The sequence below is a fragment of the Scardinius erythrophthalmus genome (genome assembly GCF_964197995.2).
Source record: "Scardinius erythrophthalmus genome assembly, chromosome: 9".
Taxonomy (NCBI): Eukaryota; Metazoa; Chordata; class Actinopteri; order Cypriniformes; family Leuciscidae; genus Scardinius; species Scardinius erythrophthalmus.
This window is the reverse complement of record NC_138229.1, coordinates 22,300,266-22,318,715: the sequence shown is the minus strand read 5'-3', so window position 1 is coordinate 22,318,715 and position 18,450 is coordinate 22,300,266. Positions and strand designations below refer to the sequence as shown.

Genomic DNA, 18,450 nt, shown 5'->3' with positions numbered 1-18,450 from the left:
ATAAAAAAAATGGCTAACACTTTTCAATAAGGTTAAGGCGGTATAAAGAACTAACAATGATCATTTTGTTGTAGCATTTATGGATCTTGGTTAAAGTTAATTTATTAAAATACTTTTCTAAATGTTTTATAATTTATAAGTAATTTAAATAATTGTATATAATTTGTAAATGTACTATCATTGATAGTCTATCAATTATTGTTAGTCATTATACTGTACATACAACATATACATTTATACATTTATTAGTAGGCCTGTATGTGGTAGGCTAATAAGAAACTATAAAACGTAATGTGTATTATTACTTCATGTTGATCTATACTACCTTACAGGCCCGGGGTAGGTAATTCCCGGTGGGCCGCTTCACTTTTGGGCCGGCCGAGAAATTTTTTATTTATTTTTTTCACATTTGTCACGCATTCTGACACCGCAGCGCGCAGCCTACGCATGGGTTGTACCATGTGAGGAAGTTCTCCCCTCCCCTCCTATAGAGTTGGTTGGGTCCATAGTCCGTCTTTTCCAAAACGTTTTCTCAGGTAGGCTACCGCGACACCGCCGGCGCCTACCGATAGCTGAACAGGTGTTCTACCGTAACGGTACGCGTCAGGGAGGATGGGAGGAAGAGGCCAGGAGGTATGGAAGCTTGTTTCCGCCACAGAATAAAACATTTTAAAAGATAATTGCGACTTTTTATCTCACAATTGCGAGATATAAAGTCAGCATTGCGTGAAATAAAGTCGCAATTGCTTCTTATAAAGTAAGAATTGCGAGATATAGAGTCAGAATTGTGTGATATAAAGTCGCAATTGCGTGTTATAAAGTCAGAATTGCGAAATATAAAGTCAGAATTGTGTGAAATAAAGTCGCAATTGCTTCTTATAAAGTCTAAGTGAATTATTATTTAACCTTTACATTATTTGTTGAACCATGGTATTAATACAAACTACACAATAGTAAGAGCTGAACTGTTGCTTCATTTATCCAATTTGGAAAAAGTGCTAATTTGGAATTCCACCATGGAAAAAGTGGGCCGGTCTTGGGCTTGAAACTCCCGGGCTGAAAAGTGGCCCCACTCCGGCCCTGCTACCTTACTACTAGGTTTTACCAAACCGAGAAAAAAAATTAACTTGCATCAGGCCCGTAGGCCCTACCTATGTTTTCTTAAAAGGAATCATTCACAACATAGGCACCCTCATCATTCCAATTTCAACAAGAGACAAAAGCTGAGATAAAAGCAGTTATTGAAAGGTTTCTGACAGCATTAAGCAGAGGATAACTAGGTGCTAGATGTAACCATACTTCTAGTGGCTATTATCCAAAGGAGCATTCCTGAGAGGTCTCACAGTCACACCATTCCCTGAACAGCACACATTCACAATAGACTACTTGTATATGGCCGTTAAACAGTCCTAATGTTCCAAACAAAAAGTAACAGGATAACAGGTTGTCATAACAATGTCGACCCTCCATTTAATAAACAGGATGTCTGAAAGCACAAAGAGCAGCGCTTGAATAGTGTGAATGTCTTTTATTAGCACTTTGTCTGTTGAATTCTTAATAAAGATCTACATCAAGTTCTTTTAATAAAAAGTGGCATCTGAGATCAAGAGATTTTAGCATGTATCTTTACAACGTAACAATATTAAATAAATACTAAAATACAGTATAGACAGATATACTAATAGAAATGACCTTAGCACAACCCCAAATTTATTCAACTTTGATTCAGGATTGCCAATACTATTTTCAATAAAGCGAATGAAAATATTCCTGTTTAATGGCATTCTCTCATCTTGAAAGTTCAGTATTTGAGACAATGCCTTTAAGTGTCTCGTGACTGATTGTATGATGCTGGGCGTCATGCGTGTCAGTCAGTCCGTCTGTATGAACTGTATGGATTTAGCAGTTATTCCAGCCCAGCGGCGGGACGAAGCACACCCAGCCATGCAGCTGCCCTGGATGCCAATCAAAGCTTTAGCAGAGGATTAATGGGAAGAGCCAGGGATGACTGTGCTCTTCAGTCAAGAGAACAGACAGCATACTTTATCTGGGTATCATAAGAACCTATTAAAAGGTTAAATGTAGTAATGAAGCAAAATGGTCACCAATAGTCCTGTTAATAATTTAAGCCTTTAAACATAAAAAGCAACAGTAAAAGTGATCAACAGTTACAGTGGAAAACAGGCCAGGAATAGTAGATCTATTACCATGCTTATGCAAATTTGCATGCACTGATTATAAAAAAAGGTTTACAGGCCAAGAATATGATACAAGAATAAAGGTGAAATACATTTTTAATGTGTTTGTAATTGGTATTTTATGAGCATTAGAATGTGTGATGGGTTTCATATACTGTGTAACTGCAGGATGTTTTAAAGGTACTATTGTGTGGCTATTTAAAGCATAAGGGCAGCTGATAAACCGCAGACATGCTGTTCATTCTATGAGAATGACACAGTGACTCCAGCCATTCCCAAGAGCCCATTTTAAATGTGTCATATTTTAAGTCGGTGAACGCCTGCACATCAGTAAGTAATATTTGTGTATTGTATTTTTTAGCAAATCCTGATCTGTATTTTCAGTTTACACAATGAAATAGCGATTATTGTTAAGATTCGTTTAATGGCTCACTTTTATGTATTCTCGTGTAACCCAAAAGAACATTACATGCAGTTAAATGTGATACATTAATTTGAATGATTAAATGAAGTATACTAGCACATTCTTAAAAAACACAGGGATGAGCATCTATATGTGCATAATATATATGAGTATCTCAAAAGGCCATGTAGACCATCTAAATAAATACAGGATTCACAGATTTATAAACTCCATTAATAATGGTCTGACATCAGCAGCTTGACAATACACAAGCTGTTGAGTGTAAATCTTTAATATTAATGCATTGTATTCAGTATTAATAGGCATAATCTTGTGTGTGTGTGTGTGTGTGTGTGTGTGTGTGTGTGTGTGTGTGTGTGTGTGTGTGTGTGTGTGTGTGTGTGTGTGTGTGTGTGTGTGTGTGTGTGTGTGTGAGAGAGAGAACAATTGTTTTTGAGTAGTCAGTTCAATATAAGAAAAAATATACAACATTTTAAAGTGTAACCCACACCAACTAGGTAGACTTATACTGTGCTGAGGAATTGTAAGACATTGCTGTGGAAAAGGTAAGGTCTGACTTCATACAGCACAACTACAAATTTGACTTGAATCCTGTGAAACTTCAATTCAAGAACCAGGGGGCGTCATTGCATAAGATACCGTAATCGAGTAAGCTCATCGCTTGAAAAGAGAGGGTTTTTAAACTCCTTTAAAGCACCTGCTTCTGGTAAACAGTTCTATCCAATGAGCACAAGCTGAAAACTAGTAGCAAATAGTTACACAAAAACATAGCCTACACATGTAGGCTATATAAAAAATATCTAAAATGATATATATATATATAAAATGCAGAAAGTTTTCTGTGAGGGTTGTGTTTAGGGGCAATTATACAGTTTGACCACATGTACAGTATAAAAATCATGTATATGGAAAGTCCCCGTGTTCTTGTTTACATGATTCATTAGGACACAAATTTGTATAATGGCATGGGTATTACACTGGTATTACAACATAAATTGTTTATGGGGACATTTCCTGAGCCCTTGTAATTAAAATGGCTTTAAAAACATACTAAACAATGTTTTATTAAAATGTAAAAAAGCAGACATTTTTCTGTGATGGGTAGTTTTAGGCATTGGAGGATAGAATATACAGTTTGTACAATATAAAAACCCTTACATCTATGGAATGTCCTCATAAAGATAGATTTGTCACCAACTTTGTGTGTGTGTGTGTGTGTGTGTGTGTGTGTGTGTGTGTGTGTGCGCGCGCGCGCGCGCGTTTTTACCGGGTCCAACCAAAGAGAGTTTCAGTTCTGAGAGTTTCTATGGTTTCACCCATAGACATGTATAGAAGGCCTTTATATGATATCTATGGTTTCACCTGCCAGTTGCTAATGTGTTGCGAGCATTCTTGCTGACCGCACAAGTCGTCATCCAGCCTACCTCCATCTGTCTGCGTTGGTGGTATAGTGGTGAGCATAGCTGCCTTCCAAGCAGTTGACCCGGGTTCGATTCCCGGCCAACGCAATATCTTTTATCTCCTTCTATAACTCGTGGCTGGAGCAAAACTTTTGTATGGGTCTTTGGGCACCCGCGCGGGAGCCGAATATGGGTAAGCTTAACTTCCCTTAACTTTTCCCATTCATTCTCTATGGTAGTGCTTAACACTACGGATGCAATATACGTTTGGCCACGTCATGTAGACTTCCTGTCGCTGTTTAGCTTTTTCCGTGGCGGGGAATTTAAAAAGCGTAGTGTCATCTGTCAATCATTCGCAGTGATTTGTTTACCGGACTTGTCAGCAAACTTGTTTTGTTTTGTTACTGTCTAAACGACCTGCAGACAGATTTTAACTCAGGTGACCGCATATACATTATTATTCATATATTGTATAGTTTAAATTGCATGTATATTATCATGTAATCGTATTGTTAATTGTGTTGAATGGTTTGTGATGTTAAGAAACAGTAAACCAAACTTCTCGTTATAAATACAGCTGTTATTTAATAAGAGTATCTTTGTTTGTTAAGGTGAATGTTTCATCATTGATATCTTACTATGCAGGTTACTTGAATACAATGTTTAAAATATGTTAACAACAGTGCAGTAAACTGTTGAAAACATTAAAAATGAATGAATGAATAAATAGATAAATAAATGTGATAATAGGAAAATAAATAAAGGAATAAACGCATTATTTCCCCCCTAATTTATTTTTTTTTTGCTTTTATATTTTAATGTTTTTTTTATTCTTTTTATTTTTATTTATTTTTATATTTATTTATATATTCATTTATATTTATATTTATTTATTCCAATATGTATTTATTTCCAGATTTATTTATTTTAACCTTTATTTATTTCAATTTTATTTATTTTTATATTTATTCTTACATTTCTTTGCCGTGCATGATAATTAGGTGGGTTGGTCTTGCTTACCAAATATAAAAATGAATTAACAAATAAATATTTTTATGTAGGCTACAAATGCATAAAAGCAGAAAATAAATAAAGAAAAAAAATACAAAAATGAATTTGATTAAAAATAAATAATATTTATTTTATCAAGTCGTTTATTCCTTTATTTATTTTCCTATTATCACATTTATTTATCTTTTTATTCATTTACATATGTATTCATTCACCTTTAATTTCTGCAGGTTTGGTCCTCCTATAATGTAATTAATATCACACACACACACACACACACACACACACACACACACACACACACACACACACACACACACACACACACACACACACACACACATTACATTTAAATTACAAAAAATATATATATGTGTGCAATTTAATGGTATAATTTAGCATTTTTAATTTGTTAAACTTGTTAAAACTTTTTATAAATACATTTATACATATAGATTTTTATACATATAGATATAGTATAGTCCACTATACTAACGAGGAGTTGCATAGACAGGTAGTCCTCCCCGATCAGCGCGACTGCAGCCCGCTGCAAACAGCCTTCCCATTTTCAGGAACGGCCTTGTGCGTCATTTTAGGCCACGGCTTCACAAGGAGCCAGTGCAGCCAAAAAAATCATCTAATACTTTTTAAATATGAAGTGTCTGTATAAAAGGTGTTACGTTATTAAATTAGATAGCTTGTTTTTTAACAAAAAGCTTGGTGGGTCAGGTCAATAAGTTCATGCGTTTTTTTTTTTTTTTTTCAGTTCCGGGTCCAACCAAAGAGAGTTTCAGTTCTGAGAGTTTCACCTGCCAGTTGCTAATGTGTTGCGAGCATTCTTGCTGACCGCACAAAAATGAGGCTATGACAGATAAACAGTTTATTAAATGGATTGTTATTTAACAGCATGCCCATTGTTCAGCTGATGAAAAAAATTCAGTACACAGAAACTCCATTAAACAGTTTTGTTGTGTTTTGTTAAATGTTATGATTTGTTCAAATTTACATGTGATCTAGGACCTATCCCTCACAGCCTTGTTTTCATTTGTGTAAAATTCAATATACCCATAAGGTCTATAGCTTGCTTTCCTTCCTTTCCATTCACAATCTTCATCTAAACATGAGCTAAAACTACTATATAATCATATAAAATCCTTTATATTGTGGAAATATGGATGTGTCTTCAATTTCATAAGAAGAAACAGTAGGAGAGGAATACATTTATTTACAGGAATACTTCACCAGTGTACATACTGCATGCTCTTAAAACACATACCAAACGCACTACATTTTTCTTAATATGGAGCTACTTCGAGAAAGCCGGGAGAGAGCAGACGGGTGTTTGAAAGAGCCAGAGAAGATAATGCAGCTGGTGCAGACAGTGGAGGCCATAAAGGGACTCAGTGATTGACAGAGACAGGCAGCACCAACAGCTGAATCTAAGAATGGAGAAAGCAGCAGAGAGGGATGAAGAAACAGTACAAAGGTTAGAGCTAAATATGGCTGAATTGAAAAGCACCCCAGTTACTGACATTTATACAGCAGTGAACCACTGACATTTTAAGAGCACTGCTTTAAACTCATCCACCGAAAAAGAGCACTAAAATTTGTTACTGAAATGTTTAAGGTTTAGATTCGCATTTGCTGTTGTGAACACTTGTTCACATTTGTCATTTTTGTGCAACAATCATTTAGTCCACTAACGACAACAGAGCATTCTCACACAGAACCGTCTAATTGCAACATGACACCCGCCAACACGAACGTATAGAAGGCGACAACATTTCTTTTTCTGTTCTGAGGGGGTGGGGAGTGAGTGGGCCATGTGAAAGGTGCAAGAGACCCTCTTAGAGCAGTTGTGCTGCTAGAGAAATGAAAGAGACCAACGGATTCAAAGAACTTGGAAATCAGGAATGAACTGGATTTTCTTTCTCTTGGATGCAAGGCGTAAACGGAAGTTGTTGGCTGCAAGCACATAAAGGGGGAGTGCTTCCAGAAAGATAAAGATCAGAAGAGAGACAGGCCATGAAAATCACCTGAAGGTTAGAGGACACCAAGTATAAGAAGAGGAAACTACTAAAGTAGCACATGCCATTTTTATACCGGGTTTAAATGCATCAATATATGTCACTAAAACATATATTGCTAGAAAATTGATTCCAGTGATTCCAGAACATCCAATTGCAAACAGTCAATGGGAAAAGACATTCGAATGTATCATTAGACATGCTTACTGTTTGATAACGTACATAAATTCATGGTATATTTTACAACTCTGACACAATGCAGCTGTCACTGAGGAAGTTTTTGTAGGATTCTGAGAGAAACTGGACTCTAACAACAACCAATCCATATTAACTGTAATTTGCTGGTGTGGTTGAGGAAAAATACAAATGTTTCTAAACTCTATCCTTGTGGTCATTACTGACCTGGCAGCTGGACTTCTCGGCAACGCATCTTTTCGACGTCATTTTCATTTGTTGCTTTCAGCATTGCTTTTGTTTGGGCCCCTCCTGAGTCTATGGGTTTCCCATTATAGTGTGTTTGCAAAGAGGACTCACTTTCTCTACAGGTAAGCAGCACAAACACAAATATGTGCAAATGAATGTCTTTAAAATTCAATAATTCAATTAAGCAATACCACACTAGCAAGCACGCTGGTGGTCTGCGGCCTCGTGCCAATCACAACAGCATGATTGCGCGTGACATTGCTTCAACACAACAGTTTAATAAACAAGAAGTTAATATTGAGTAACTTACATTTTTGAACCTATATTGCCTATTCTTTTTGTATATTTTTGCACTGCACATGAAAATACTTCCAAAAGAATCGAAAGAAAAATTAAACCATCGCGTTTCCGTGCAACGCACAATAGTAAATTTGTTTTTAATGAATTAGTTTGAGTGAATGATTCAATGACTCACTCATAAAGACAGGCAGCTAAAGCTGTATATGCATGTTTCCCTACTCTTCAGTAGGCGAAAACAGTATGAGTAGATACTTATTTTACTAGTAACTTCGCAACCTTTAAAAAGTGTTCTGTATAGTATGAATCAGGGACATTTCTAACTAGAGCCACAGGCCTCCCATTAAAAAAAAAGTGTACCTATAATTTGAGGCTCTTTTTCGATATTGTTATGGAAATACAGTGTATGTATATATATATATATATATATATATATATATATATATATATATATATATATATATATATATATATTGTCGTTCACAAGCTGCACATGCAATAAAGAACATCACTAAATTGCACTTTCAAATGAGTGAAAACTAAATATAGAATGCAAGACTGTGCTCAATATTAATAGAGTAATATGTCATTCACCATTTTTTTGTAGGGTTTTCCTGCGCTCAGGCTGGGGCTGGACCTGCATCTTTGTTGGCTCTTTTGTCTTTGTCCTCTCTTTCTCAGTTCGTCGCTCTCTCACACTTTCCCTGCGACACCTTTCTCGGCTAGCTGTGGCAGGTGGATTGTGGCTGGGCTTCCGCAAACTGCTTTGTCTATTGGAGAATGCCACCGGGAGCTGTTATGAACCCCTCAGCTCCAGTCTTGAGCTGGCTTCAGGGACCAATGGAGATGGCCAACCTTTATTGCTTTTACGGGAAGGTGAAACAAAGGAGGCCTGTGTCCGCTCTGGCATGTTGTGGCGTGGCTATGAAGTATCTGAAGATGCCCTCCTGCTGTGTTTGTGCTGCCTGCTTCTAGCTGAAGAGACTGCAGTATTTGGGCCGTACCTTTGCCTGGGTGGACCCTCTGAAGCCCCGCTGCGCATCCTCTTCCTGTTCTGTGTCCTTCTGTTGAGTCTCTGGGTGTTCCTGCTGCTCTGTCTGCTGGCTTACTTCCCAGAGTTTCCTACTCAGCTTCTGGGAGGCGCTCTGGGTTGTTTGAGCTGGAGAGCATTGTATCAGGGCTGGTACCGACTTGGACCTAGTTGGTACTGCCCCGGGAGGCCAGGGGTTGGACTTTTGTCAACACAGAGCAAACAGGATGAGACAACCGAGACACTGTATGAAACTAATGATAAAGACATCAACTAGAGAAGGCTTGAGGAATTAAAGCTTGGCTGAATTTGGACTAATTATATAGTGCTTAATTACACCAGTGAAACCTAAAGAATATACACCCAAATCTGTCAATGCAAAATTTATGTATATTTGATCAAATTGCTGGTATGTATACAATTCATTCATGCTGATTATATTCTCACTCAGACCCTGACAATGAAAAAAATGGAATCACAGGTGGGGTTCGAGAAGAGTTGTCCAAAATAAAAAGTAATAATTTACTCCGAGTTACAAATCTGTATGAAATTTTTTTTTTTTTTTTGTATGACTTCCAAATTGTCTGTTACTGACTGTTTGAACCTCTGTGGCCAATAAAATATCTTTTGCATTCAAAGAAAAAAGTTTCAAACACATTTGGAACAACAGGTGAACTATCCCTATTTTTTGCCAATAGTTTTGACCCTAATACAGTACTAATTTCACAGAGAAAATGATTCCAAACAAATGAAGAAACAAATGAGACACCACATTAATTTATTAGGCTCATCCTTGACCATCTCAATTTGTTTTTTTATTACAAAAATACTCCAGAATTTCTGAAAATCTCAGCTTTAAATAAAAAACTTGTGATTCAATTATGCTCAAACTCGTATGTAATTTAAGGACAGACAGATTCATTTTGGGTCAGTGTAGCAATCATTTTTACACAGTTGTCTCGCTTTGCAAACATTGCTAAAAATGACCCATCTCTTGAACAAAGCTTTCAAAAACCTTCAGTGGTCTCATAACAAGACAATAAGGGATATATTCAAAGAGATATAAATGCCAATGTAGACAACACAATTTTAGTTTTAGTACCCACAAAGCATGCTTCAAATTTATATAATGGAAAAGTTTAATAAGGCAAGAGCAGGAATGGCTCCCGGTTAAAATGACAATGGTAATGAAGTAGATTCTATCCATCTATCTTAAAAAAAAAATCTGTTCAACAAAACTTTAACTACATAACTCAGAAAAGAAGAAAAAAGGTGATGGACACGCACACGCACATAGAAAAACGTCTTGTCTGCTGGGAGGAAGATCCAAATAAAAAGCTGAAAAGGAGAAAAACATTCTCTGAAAACTTGCTCAGAGCATTATAAAAAGGCATGTTCCTTCACAAAGTATAATAATCCTGGACAGTGGTTGGTACAGTCAGTCAAGAACCATTCATCATAGGAATTTCAGAGGTGACACTGTCCAATGGCTGCCAGTGGCAATCCATGAGTGAATCATAGAGCTCCTCACTACGCTCCATGTATTGCTTATTTAATGCATCCACATCCACCTGCAGGTTTGGGTCTGAGGGAGAAGAAAGATGGTGAGTAACTCACTGATGTTCATTCTTGCTATAATCAAACATTTGGTCAACTAATCAGTGGAACTAAATATTACCTTCAGCAGGGTCCTCCTCAACATCCTCAGTGCCATCATGGGACTGCAAGAGCAAAATAAAAAAAATTGTCAATTTTAGAACAGAAACGGTTTTTATTAACTACAAAAATGCTTTTCATTGATCTTGTGTTTGCGGCTGCTAAGATACCTCTGTGGATCCCTGCATGTCAGCAGGGTTGGGGGGCACCCCCATAGGTGGGGGTACTCCCATCATCCCATGTGGAACTGGTGGGGGGGTAGCATACGGGTTATATCCGTAGTTGTAACCGCTGTACTGATCATAGCCCCACTGTGGATAGTAATTGTTATAGGGCTGTTGATAGTACTGCTGTTGATAGTTGCTGTTGTAGCTGTTATTCTGGTTGTGGTAACTGCTTGATTTGTTGCTAAAATGTAAAAGAGAGAATATAACAAGATTTCATGTGGATTTATCAGGTGAAAGTTCAAACATCAAGTCTCACTGACCACACAAAACTTAATCACAATGAATATACAGTAATAAACATTTGAAATGGATCAAAAAAGTTCATCAAAGTTGTTCTAAGACAAGAACGGGTATTGTTCAAAATTCATGTATAACTGATGAAAGGTTTTGATCCACTTCAAATGTTGACTACTATACATCAAAATAAAAGAAAATTACTTAACTACATATATGTAAAAATTATCTTTTTTTTTAACATTTAACATTTAATTTATTTCTTAAACCCATGAGTTAAACATTAATCAAAAAGTGTATGAAATATACCCTTTGTTGACGGCGATGCTTATCCTGATGGATTTTCCTCCCAGGCCTGATGCGTTCTGAAACTCCTCAAGGGCTTTCTTCTGTTCATTCTCATCACTAAACTTCACAAAGCCATAACCCCTGTTTGAAAGAACTAGATCATCAGCACCCGTTCTCTCACTCTTCATGCGCCTCATCATGCAGTAAATGCATATTTCAATATGTATTCAGAAAGTAAAATATTTATTTGATGGTAGAACTGAAACTTCACTTTTACTTTTAACATGAAGTAGCATCACTTCAATTGTGAGTTGCTCTTGCTTACCCTATATGGGGAAAACAATAGTTTTAGCAGATTTGTAACAACGGCAAATCACATCCATGTATTGTCTGGCCCTTTTTAGGAGAGGGAGGGTAAAGAGTATCGACTGAAAATAAGCTTTTAAAAAATATAAAATAAAATGTAAAGGAGACCTCATTCTGTGTTGAAGATCAGTAGGTCGAACTGTCAGAGAAAGCCAAGTAAAGGTTATGCAGTACATGTGATGGCTAAAACATTTCATACCTGGAGTTCCCATAGGGATCAGTGACAACTTTGGCTCCTTTGCATGAAGGGAATTTTTTCAGAAAAAACTGATGAAGCTGGTAGTCATCCACTTCTGATGTGAGATCTCCAACAAAGACAGAGAATTCTGGGCTGAGAAAGAAAGTAAACCATATAAAGTGAAAAACAAAAACAAAAAAAAAAACTCCACAATTTAAATGTATTTATTTATTGTAAAAATTGTATATTTAAGCACAAAAAAGCAGCTGGGTCATTCAGTGTTAAATAAACCAAATTTTGGAAACTTCCCCAGCTACATTTTTTTATTTTGTTAATATTTTTCTGAAGAAAGGTAAACAATAGTGCTAAAAGCCAATCTATTAAATGTCATGGATGAATATTTACTGAATAACCCACTGTTTTGCAAAGGGGGGTCAAAATGACCATTTTTACCTGAGATTTGAAGCCTAAATACACGTGGAGGCGAAAATGAATTTAGTTTTGAACGCTTGCTCTGCTCCTCGCCAGTGGACACGCACTGTTACACACCGGATTTCTTGGCTGACTAATGAGAGTTGTTTGATGACTCCACTGCGTTTATCAGTCCTGGGGGGAACACTCGTTTTGCACGTATTTGGCGCTCCCTATTGTTGAGGGTGTATTATTGACATGTGAAAGTCTAGACCCTGAATATAAGACGACCCAATTTTTTCTCATCTTATCTTCGGAACAATACGGTGTGTGAAAATGCACCATCCAAACTTAAATGGCTGTAATTCATGAAAGCCGTGGAATACAGACCTACGCATGGTCTCTTTTTAAAGAAGACACAAAGCGGATTATTGCTGAAGTGTAAGCAAAAAACTTAAAGTAAAAAAGTTAAGTTTAAATTTACTGTAAAGCATTTTTTTAATGCATTATCGGGTCACAAATTAATACATTTCTGTCACAATATCACAAAACAGTCACCAAATATGGAATCTTGAGTTTCAGACCTTTACAACGATATGCATTTTCCCAAGATTAGAAAAAATTGAGATTATAAAAGTGCAGTAAATTTTGTAATATGAAACATGACACTGCACAATAGGGCGTTTTCACAGAATACTGAGGGTGTAAGCTTTTAAAAGATACCTAATTTGATGATTAATAAAAATATGTGATGGTAAACAAAGACAATAAATAAGCACCAAGCGTCCCGCTACCAGGACACTGACAGTAACCCAGAGATATAGAGATTTCAATGTGGCTCCATGAGTAAATTGTACACATTTTCAGTGGTCAAAAAACAAATATGGGTCACTTTGCATAAAATGTATGCTTTTTTCTTTTAAAGAGGAATGTCTGAAGAACAAATTAGGTTGAAACTACAAATGCATCTCGTTTCCTTCTATCAAAACAACTGCATAGAACAGAGTAGGGCTGCACAATTAATCGAATTTCTAATCGCGATTACGATTATGGGTGCCACGATTACGTAATCGTTCAAAGCCGCGATTACAAAAAACAAACAAAAAAAAAAATCATAACATTTAGAGCATGTTATGAGAGGCAAATCACAACTACTTCAGAAAACCCAGCACAATATGAACTACCAGGCAGTGATGTATGTGTACGCTGAAATAAAAAGTCTTTCACTTCAGAAAAACGGACGTTCCTGTCATGTCAGCCGTTACACTGTGCTCGTACCGCACTCTTCAATTGCACGCGCAAATGCGGCGGCGCGCGCTGTGTATAAAGTGCAAAGGAAACTACGAGCATGCAACGTTGTTACGTTGTTAGTAAGTCACGAAATAAAAGTAAAATACCAATAAATCACGTTACTGGTACGTCGTGTGTTAGCTGAGAAGGATTTGCAAGCAGGATGATTTTCATTCTAGGCTATTCACCAGGAACAGTTTCCATGTTTCATTAACAGTTCTTGTTAATATTGTGTATTCACCATGGTAACTGTCCTTTCAATATTAACCCCAAAATGCCACTATTTTCACTTTGTGTTATTTTTTTTATATTTTAAATGACTGTGGTGGCTCATACCAACATTGTATTAACAAAAGCTTGGGACTGCTATTTAATAGCTTTAGCATAGGCCAAATGTTTATTTCTTAGTAGTCTTTACTAATCATATTCTTACAATTTATGTTTACATGTTAAGTAAAGGGGGACAGTGTGTGTGTTCAAAATAAGTAAACATGTATAATAATGTGCCATACATATATATATATATATATACTCAATGTAAATTGTGATAATCGTAATTAATAATCGCAATTACAATTTCAAGGGAATAATAGACAATTATGCTTTTTGTCATAATCGTGCAGCCCTAGAACAGAGGTTCCCAAACTTTTCCAACCCGCGGCCCACAGAACCAAACACAGAAGTTTTTGGTTGAATTTTAACAGACCTGACTATTTGTGTCTCGTGGGTTAATGGGGACTTAGAAACGGAGATTGTTAACACGGACTTTATGGAATAAACTGGCAATGAACAAAAAATGCAGATAATGGGTTACCGGGCCCAGGCCCCATTCCAGAATGAAATCGGGTTCTCTAGCTGTAATACACATATATCAGACTTCTGTCCTGTCCATTGCTATGGTCACTAAATCAGTTTACAAATAACTGCACACCGACAGTTACGGCTAATGAGCCTCCATCAGATTCAGGGGTGTCATTGTCGGTGTGCGGTTATTTGTAAACTGATTTTAACTGCCTAAACCATGACTAAATAAAGGCTTTTTATATATTTAGTTAAATTCTCGAGTGCCTTGGCTTGATAAGGTTTTACTGTTTTTTTTTCAACGTTTAGCTTTATTTTTGTCTTTTTGATGTCAGTCATTGCTAAAGATTTATCCTTACTTGTAGATGAAGAAAGATCTGCATTTATCCTTTTCATCGACCCTGTTGATAACCATTTATCCATGTTTAAATCTGTTGTAGCCCACAGTTACTGTATAAGTAAAAGTATGGTAGATAAACTGGTGGCTTATTCTTAACAAAACTGAACAGCAAGCTTAAATAGTGAATACACAGTAACAGTATATTTATTTTTTTATTTCATTATATATTTAATTATTATATTAAATTAGACATTTTTACATACATTAACAAAATTATAATTTTTAGTAACAGTAGGCTAAATTGCGGCCCCCTCCTGCAATATCGTCGCAACCCACTGGGGGGCCGCAGCCTACAGGTTGAAAACCATTGGCACAGAAATATTCTTTTTCTAAAGTGGCCTGCCTTTTTGTGTGTGTGTATTATTATAGATATCTCACTATCCTTATAGATTCTGGTTCTTTAACTTGTCTGGAGCTACCAAGAGTTAAGACCTAAGTTTCATAGACAAATGTTAAATACACAAATAAAATGTTTAGGTTACAACTGCATTTGTCTGAAAATAAAACAGCAGTGATTGACTTTATATTATTTTCAAACTTTTCAATGTTTTTGTATTATAAAATGTAATAAAAACGTTCTTAACATTTATTTGGTTCTAACAAGTAACCTTTTGCTCTGAACTCTGTTTTGACCTCTGAAACCGGAATGGAAAAATACAGTTTTTGCTCAATACTAACTGAAATGAAAAATAATGAATTATAATTCCTGCACATAAGAGACTTGGTGTTGTTTCCAAACAAAGGAAAAAAGATATGTATATTGGTAAATAGTCACTTTTACCCCCTCCCTCCCTCCCTCCCTCCCTCCATTGGCTTTCATTCCTATTCGTTCCAGATAATATTCCAAACATTAACAAAATTTAAATTGAGCCGGGCACCTCTGGTTGAGTTGTCACAGAATGAACCAACTGCTTTCTGTTTGGTTTCTCAAAAAGAGATCAGAAACCAAAATGTTATTATGGACATTGTGTGCTTACCCAGGCTCTGGTCTTTTCCCATATGTTGCATAGTTTAGCTTGAACTTCCTGGGCTGAAAAGAAAAGAAATACAACCATTGAGCAAATGGAATAACACTTTGCCTGTAGTATGGACATAATTCGCTAACAAAGTGTCTTATTATTTGAATAAGGAAGCTATTATTTCCACATACCTCCACCAATCAGTACTGGCTTTATCCCATTCGTCAGCTAGTTCCTAACAGAGTTTATTCACCAGCTTCAAACAAAGTCATTTTATAAACAGCCTCAACCACCTTCCTTAGGGAAGAAATTGAGCTCTGTAACTTGCTCATCACTAGTAATGTATAGAGTAATAACTGAAATGTCTAATATGAGGTGGGGGCCATGCTGGATATGCCTTCCTATAATAATCTAAATATATGAATGTATTGAATTCAAATAGATTAAATTGTATAGATGAACTATACAATTTAATGGATGCAAGTTTGGCGTCTCACCGGATTTGATCCTGGAACCAGCTTCCCATTAAGCCTCTGCACACAACGATCAACGCTGGCCTCATCTGCCATCTCCACAAAACAGTATCCAGCCGAGCCTCTGAGGAAACACAGAACAGTAATTTGAAAATTGGACAAAAGGTATAAGACTGTGTACCCTTTGCCTTGAATGAGGAAAAGAACTATAATCCCAAGCATGGCAAAATACAAAATAATGAACAGAAATATAAAAATAGTGATATATAGATGTTTATTATATAGATATGTTTATTATATTCCCAAGATAATGTAGGGAAACTGACTGTAATTTGCATTGTTTCATGATAGTGAGCGGTGCTAAAAATTGGTGTGATTTGCTTGCCACGATTCTGATGGGTGGAGATTTTACTGCAGAATCATGGGTAATGAGATTTTTTTTTCACCAGGAATTCCACTGTTAAACAAATTATTAAAAAAAATTAATTGAAATGATGCAGGCTCGATGGCTTCAACCTCGTAGCTCATAGTAGGTCTATCAGTAGGCTTGGATTTGGGTTGCCAAATGTCAGTTTCAATGGTGCCAACAATGCAAAACTGCAAATCTTAGGCTGTGGACAATGTGTAGCATATATTGTTCTCAAATGAGTCCACCTCCACTGTCCCACATGTGGAGAAGCCCCGAAGAGGCCTAACACTCGGACCGTTGCTGTCCAGAGAGAAGCACAGGGTGAATCTGTGATGGTTTGGGCATCAGTATCATGGCATTCCCTACTGTGTTTGATGGGCACTGCCAAAGGACTACCCAACCATTCTGGAGGACCATGTGCACCTAATGATTAAAAAATTGTACCCTGAAGGGTATGTATCAGCATAATACACATTATGTATCACACAGCAAGACTTGTTGTGACAGAACAGTTTGATGAACATGAAAGTGAAGTCGAACATCTCCCATGAACTGCACTGCCACCAGATCATCAAATATTTTCCTCCACCAACATCACATAGTGACCTGGCCAATGTTCTGGAAGAGGATTGGCTCAAAATCCCTCTGGCCACTGTGAAGGACTTGTATCTGTCATTACCAAGATGAATTGATGCTGTTTGGTCGGAAAAGGAGGCCCTAAACCATACTAATAAATGATTGTGGTCTAAAATTTCAGTTTTATTGTCTAACCCGCGTAAATTACCATTAGAAAATCCCTTTGGAGAAAATGAATGTTTTATTTTTTTTTTACTTCCGGAACAGACTGTTGCACTATTTAGAAAAGAGATGTAATCTTACCCAGTAACTCGATGTGTAATAATTTTGACACCGTAGGCAGTCTCTCCCATTGTGCTGAAAGCTTGCTTAATGAAGTTTTCATCCATGTATGGGTCTAACTGAAAAACAAATAATACAACTAATGGTCTAAGTTCAAGCAGATCCATGTCAGCACATTTTATATACACAAAACGTTAATAATTTACAGGAAAAGCAAACGTCTGCGTCACGTGTCCGTTTACAGAGCAATCACCGGCGATATCAAACTTTAACTTTCAAGTTGACTTAATTTACGGTTTAGTGCACTACACTGTTGTTTAGTTGGTAAGTTCATAAACCGAACATGCAGTTTGTCTCAATATTTAAAACTACGACACAAAAGCACTTGTGCAAATATGACCGGACATGCAGTTTGTCTCAACATTTAAAACTACGACACAGAAGCACTTGTGCAAGTATGAGGGGCTTCTCGAGAATAAACATGAGCAAACAAACTATTAATAAGCACTATGGTTACATAATACGATATAACAGTATTTTAATTCGATGTACATTAAGGATTTATTTCTGTAGTGACTTGTTCTGTTTAGTGTTTACTTGTTCTGGCCTGTTGGTCGTGCTTGCGTAACATCGAGCTAAAACCACATGCTGCTGGTTTCTAACCGAACGTTACATACACACTCGCTGAATTATCGAAGAAAAGTAAGCAAAACCAGAATACTTACATCACCCATCCATAAGCTTGTCATTCTGTTAAACATCTTGGCGGCTAAAAGTGTTGCACCTCACAGGTTTGTGAAATTAAACGACTGCTGGCTGCCGAGTTTGCCTGTTGTGATTCGTGAAGCTAGCAGAACGTCGTTTACTAAGACACACTTCCGCTTCCGGCCGCGCAGCTCTCAGATCCTCTGAGTGAGTTCACTCCCAGTCCCTCCTGGACCTGGAAGTCTCAAGTCTGTCTATTTGGTTCACTCATGGTTCAGCACACTGAGCTGTACTATCTCTGGAAAGAATTTATGCATGGTTTCCCTTCCAAAAGCTACTGTTTTTTATAATACAATTAAGTAAATATTACTAGTGTGCAGCTGCG

At 36.7% G+C, this 18,450-nt stretch overlaps 2 protein-coding genes across 3 annotated transcripts; one reads left to right on the top strand and one right to left on the bottom strand.

Moving 5' to 3' along the window:
• Positions 1 to 6,751: 6,751 nt before the first annotated feature.
• fitm1l (fat storage inducing transmembrane protein 1, like) lies at positions 6,752 to 9,341 on the top strand. The gene is made up of 2 exons (XM_081374342.1): positions 6,752 to 7,605; positions 8,388 to 9,341. Exons 1-2 carry the CDS (start codon positions 7,427 to 7,429, stop codon positions 9,085 to 9,087), a joined length of 879 nt encoding a protein of 292 aa, XP_081230468.1. The 5' UTR covers positions 6,752 to 7,426; the 3' UTR covers positions 9,088 to 9,341.
• Positions 9,342 to 9,569: 228 nt separating this feature from the next.
• trnau1apb (tRNA selenocysteine 1 associated protein 1b) lies at positions 9,570 to 18,401 on the bottom strand. 2 transcript variants are annotated; one of them, XM_081374340.1, is made up of 10 exons: positions 18,086 to 18,297; positions 17,382 to 17,479; positions 16,118 to 16,217; positions 15,639 to 15,691; positions 14,621 to 14,662; positions 11,781 to 11,912; positions 11,237 to 11,356; positions 10,637 to 10,874; positions 10,489 to 10,531; positions 9,570 to 10,395 (listed from the first exon to the last, which is right to left on the bottom strand). In XM_081374340.1, exons 1-10 carry the CDS (start codon positions 18,119 to 18,121, stop codon positions 10,253 to 10,255), a joined length of 1,005 nt encoding a protein of 334 aa, XP_081230466.1. In that variant the 5' UTR covers positions 18,122 to 18,297; the 3' UTR covers positions 9,570 to 10,252. The 2 variants fall into 2 exon arrangements, with proteins under 2 accessions (XP_081230466.1, XP_081230467.1); XM_081374341.1 differs by lacking the exon at positions 14,621 to 14,662 and having other exon boundaries at positions 18,086 to 18,401.
• Between the last annotated feature and the right edge of the window lie 49 nt (positions 18,402 to 18,450).

What these genes read in the sequence shown, in the direction of transcription:
- fitm1l (XM_081374342.1), top strand. Translation starts at nt 7,427, where the DNA reads ATGTTTCTAAACTCTATCCTTGTGGTCATTACTGACCTGGCAGCTGGA. An exon ending in AGGACTCACTTTCTCTACAG is followed by an intron (nt 7,606 to 8,387) that starts GTAAGCAGCACA and finishes ATTTTTTTGTAG; the next exon opens with GGTTTTCCTGCGCTCAGGCT.
- trnau1apb (XM_081374340.1), bottom strand. Translation starts at nt 18,121, where the DNA reads ATGTTTAACAGAATGACAAGCTTATGGATGGGTGAT. An exon ending in AGCATCGCCGTCAACAAAGG is followed by an intron (nt 10,875 to 11,236) that starts GTATATTTCATA and finishes TTTACATTTTAG; the next exon opens with CAACAAATCAAGCAGTTACC. An exon ending in ACATGCAGGGATCCACAGAG is followed by an intron (nt 10,532 to 10,636) that starts GTATCTTAGCAG and finishes TTGCTCTTGCAG; the next exon opens with TCCCATGATGGCACTGAGGA.